This window comes from Lissotriton helveticus, chromosome 1_1 (assembly GCF_964261635.1).
Source record: "Lissotriton helveticus chromosome 1_1, aLisHel1.1, whole genome shotgun sequence".
Lineage (NCBI taxonomy): Eukaryota > Metazoa > Chordata > Amphibia > Caudata > Salamandridae > Lissotriton > Lissotriton helveticus.
In genome coordinates, this window is record NC_136057.1 from 127,834,723 (window position 1) to 127,839,727 (window position 5,005).

The 5,005-nt window shown below is 40.1% G+C and overlaps 1 protein-coding gene across 1 annotated transcript; it reads left to right on the forward strand.

The window, feature by feature from the left end:
• Positions 1 to 488: 488 nt before the first annotated feature.
• Positions 489 to 3,145, forward strand: LOC144759838 (uncharacterized). The gene is given in 2 exon segments (XM_078646504.1): positions 489 to 2,948; positions 2,950 to 3,145. Coding segments are annotated over 2 exon segments (2,571 nt in total). The 5' UTR covers positions 489 to 573.
• Positions 3,146 to 5,005: the final 1,860 nt, after the last annotated feature.

A 5,005-nucleotide genomic window follows, 5' to 3' on the forward strand; every position in this document is an offset into this window, starting at 1 on the left:
ATGCCTATGGCATCTTTACATCGAAAGTGTAATCTAGAATTTCTTCAGCACACTTGTCTGTATGGACAATTAAATGTCTCATTAAATGGCAATAGATTTTTGTGATGGACCCACCATTTAAACTTATCCAGTGTTTTTGTTTCACCAACAGGTGAAATAAATGCAGTAATGAACAAAAAAGGTGAAGGCATTAAAATCACTTGTGTAGGAAGTAACGTAAAAACAGTACACCTCGAAATGTCTTCCCTTGAAGGCTAATGGCTCGCCAACGTCTTATTCTACAGCAGAAAACCCAAACTGCCCAATGTGGTCTGTACTTGGCTCTTAGGGATCACCTGATAAACATTGACAAAATAACACACTGACATACTGAGGCAAGTCTGATAAGGTTTGCACTACGAGGCGAGGGAAGAGCTAACCTGGATCAGAAAAAACACACAGAAAAGAAACCGTATCAATATCTAGAAAGTGACAACACATTTATTAGGGAGAAAAAGAGCAAGTGCAACATCAGAAAATCCTACTGGAGAAGAACCATATCGATGGACTGACTGCGGAAAAGTTTTATTTGCAATGAAGCACCTAATGCAGCATCAGAGTGTCCACGTAGAGGAGAAACCATATAAAAGTACAGAATGTGACAAAGTATTTATAAGAAATAGAGAGCTAAAGCGACATCTGAAAATCCACACTGGGGAGAAACCATATAAATGTACAGAATGTAACAAAACGTTTATGAGAAATGGAACGCTAAAGCGACATCAGAAATTCCACACTGGAGAGAGATCATATCAATGTACAGAATGTGACCAAGCATTTATAACAATTGGACAGCTAAAACAACATCTGAAATTCCAAACTGGGGAGAAACCTTATAAATATACAGAATGTGGCAAGGCATTTATTACTATTGGATACCTAATTAAACATCAGAAAGTACACACTGGGGAGAAACCATATAAATGTACAGAGTATGACAAAGCATTTATAACAATTGGAGAGCTAAAGCGACATCACAAAATCCACACTAGTGAGAAACCATATAAATGTACAGAATGTGACAAAGCATTTACAAGAAATGGAGAGCTAAAGCTACATCAGAAAATCCACACTGGGGAGAAACCATATAAATGTACAGAATGTGACAAAGCATTTATAAGAAAAAAAGAGCTAAAGCGACATCAGAAAATCCACACTGGGGAAAAACCATATAAATGTACAGAATGTGACAAAGCATTTAGAAGAAAACAAGAGCTAAAGCGACATCAGAAAATCCACACTGGGGAGAAACCATATAAATGTACAGAATGTGACAAAGCATTTATAAGAAATGGAACGCTAAAGCGACATCAGAAAATCCACACTGGAGAGAAACCATACGAATGTACAGAATGTGACAAGGCATTCATTAGAAAGGCACATCTAATGGAACATCAGAAAATCCACACTGGGGAGAAACCATATCAATGTACAGAATGTGACAAAGCATTTACAAGAAATGGAGAGCTAAAGCTACATCAGAAAATCCACACTGGGGAGAAACCATATAAATGTACAGAATGTGACAAAGCATTTATAAGAAAAGAAGAGCTAAATCGACATCAGAAAATCCACACTGGGGAGAAACCATATAAATGTACAGAATGTGACAAAGCATTTATAAGAAAACAAGAGCTAAAGCGACATCAGAAAATCCACACTGGGGAGAAACCATATAAATGTACAGAATGTGATAACGCATATGTTACTAGAAGAGACCTAAATAAACATCAAAACGTACACACTGGCGAGAAACCGTATAAATGTACCGAGTGCGACAAAGCATTTCTAACAATTGGAGAGCTAAAGCGACATCAGAAAACCCACACTGGAGAGAGATCATATCAATGTACAGAATATGACAAATCTTTTATAACAAATGGAGAGCTAAAGCTACATCAGAAAATTCACACGGAAGAGAAACCATATAAATGTACAGAATATGACCAAGCATTAATAACAATTGGACACCTAAAACAACATCTGAAATTCGAAACTGGGGAGAAACCATATAAATGTACAGAATATGACAAGGCATTTATTACTAGTGGATACCTAATTAAACATCAGAAAGTACACACTGGGGAGAAACCGTATAAATGTACAGAGTCCGACAAAGCATTTATAACATTTGGGGAGCTAAAGCGACATCAGAAAATCCAAGGTGGGGAGAAACCATATAAATGTACAGAATGTGACAAAGCGTTTATGAGAAATGGAACGCTAAAGCGACATCAGAAAATCCACACTGGAGAGAGATCATATCAATGTACAGAATGTGACAAAGCATTTATAAGAAAAAGAGAGCTAAAGCGACATCAGAAAATCCACACTGGGGAGAAACCATATAAATGTACAGAATGTGACAAAGCATTTATAAGAAATGGAACGCTAAAGCGACATCAGAAAGTCCACACTGGAGAGAAACCATACCAATGTACAGAATGTGACAAGGCATTCATTACAAAGTCACATCTAATGGAACATCAGAAAATCCACACTGGGGAGAAACCACATCCATGTACAGAATGTGAAAAAGCATTTATAAGAAATGGACAGCTAAAGCGACATCAGAAAATCCACACTGGGGAGAAACCATATAAATGTACAGAATGTGACAAAGCATTTATAAGAAAAGAAGAGTTAAAGCGACATCAGAGAATCCACACTGGGGAGAAACCATATAAATGTACAGAATGTGAAAAAGCATTTATACGAAAAGGACAGCTGAAGCAACATCAAATGGTCCACACTGGAGAGAAACGATATAAATGTACAGAAGGTAACAAGGGATTTATTAGAAAGTCTCATCTAATGGAACATCAGAAAATCCACACTGGGGAGAAACCATATCAATATACAGAATGTGACAAAGCATTTATAACAAATGGACAGTTAACGCGACATCAGAGTTCACACTGGGGAGAAACCGTATGAATGCACTGAATGTGACAAAGCATTTATAACCAATGGAGAGCTGAAGCAATATTAGAAAATCCTCACAGGAGAGAGACCATTCAACTGCACTGAATGTGAGAAGGCATTTATAAGAAAGTCGCATCTTATGCAACATCAGATAGTCGTACGTAGGAGAGAAACCGTATGAATGTACATAAGGCAACAAGACATTTATTACGAGGCAAAGATAAATACTACATCACAAATTCCACACTGGTGAGAAACGATATGGTTGTACTGAATGTGACTTAGCAGTTATTACAAAGCAACGTTTAAAAATACATCAGAATGTTCACACATGAAAGAAACCATATCATTGTACAAAATGTGACAAAGCATGTATTCCAAATGGAGGGTGACCATTCAACTGCACCGCATCGGACAAGGTATTTATTATAAAGGAAGAATTAAAGCAATATCAGCGTCCACACTGAGGAGAAACCACATGAATTTACAAAATGTGACAAGGGATTAATTACAAAGCAAAATGTAATACAAGATCAGGAAGTTCACAAAGGGGAGAACACATATGTATGTACTGAATACCACAAAGGATTCATAATAAATGGAAAACTGAAGCGACATCCAAAAATCTACATGGCAAGAAATCCCATGTATGTACAGAGTTTAATAAAGTCTTTCACAGGAAGAATAAGCTAATGCAGCATCAACAAATCCACACTAGGGAGAAACCCTATTCATGAACAGAATGTGACAAGGGATCGATTACAAAACAAAATGTAATATATCATAAAGTTCACAGAGGAGAGAAACTCTATAAATGTATTGAATGTGACCATGCATACATATATGGAGAGCTAACTCGACATCAAAAGTCAACCCTGAAGACCTCACTGAATTTAGCAAGGCATTTATTGGCAAGGGAGAGTTAAAACCGCATCAGAAAGTCCCCACTGAGAAAAATCTATATGAATGTACAGAATCAATCAATGGGTATTAAGCGCTGCAAATCAGTGAGGTTCTTAAGGCGCTGGGTGAGGAGTTGTTGTCCAGAGGGGCCGATCAGTTGAACAGCCAGGTCTTAAGTCCATTCCCGATTCAGTGATGAGGCAGATCTCAGGTGTAGGGGGACTTCATGCCCGGTCTTTGCAGACAGGTGGGAGTAAGAGTGGCCTCGTGCCTGGTGCGTTAGGAGTTTAAGTGAGGAGGAGGGAGGCAGAATGCAGATGTCTGGCGGGGAGCCATCTTAAGATCTTGCGGCGCATGTGCATTGTGAGGAAGCAGATGGCGGAGATCATGTTGATTTGCTTTTTCATGGTGAGCTTGTTGCCAGGACAATGCTGGAGTCAATGGCATGGTTGGTAGGGGAGGGGAAGAAGCCAGGTTCTGCTGACCGCCATGCGTTGCTTCAAGGAGATGCATGGTTACTGAAGATGAAGTCTTCTGTCTTGTCCGTGTTCAGTTTCAGGCAGTTGTGCTTCATCCAGTTGGTGATGTTGACCGTGCACCAATGTAAGTTGTCTGTGGAGTTGATGAGGTGGGTCTAGTCAGTGTAGAAGATGACCTTCAGCCCGTGCAATCTAATAATGTTGGCTAGGGGTATCATGTAAGTGTAGAAGAAGGGGGACTAATGAAGGATCCTTGTGGGGTGCCGAAGATGATGTCCTTGGGCTCAGGAGTAGGGCGGGAGTCAGATTGTCTGAGGTTTTCTGGTGAGGTAAGAGGTGATCCATTTGAGGGCATTTCTTTGGATTCCGATATGGTAGAGCTTGTCGATCAGGATCTGGTGGAAGACCGTGTTGAAGGCAGCTGAGAGGTCAAGGAAGGTAAGGGCTGCAGTTTCACTGAGGTCGAGGAGGGCTCTGATGTCATCTATGGCTGCTATCAGGGCGGTCTCTGTGCATTGATTGGCTGGCAAGCGAACTGGGAGGAGTCCAGGAGGCTGTTGTGCTCCAGGTATCTGGTCAGCTGCCTCTTGATCGACCTCTCAAAGTCTTTGGCCGGGAACGAGAGCAGGGGCCTCAGTCAGGAAATCTTCAGCTGCTCT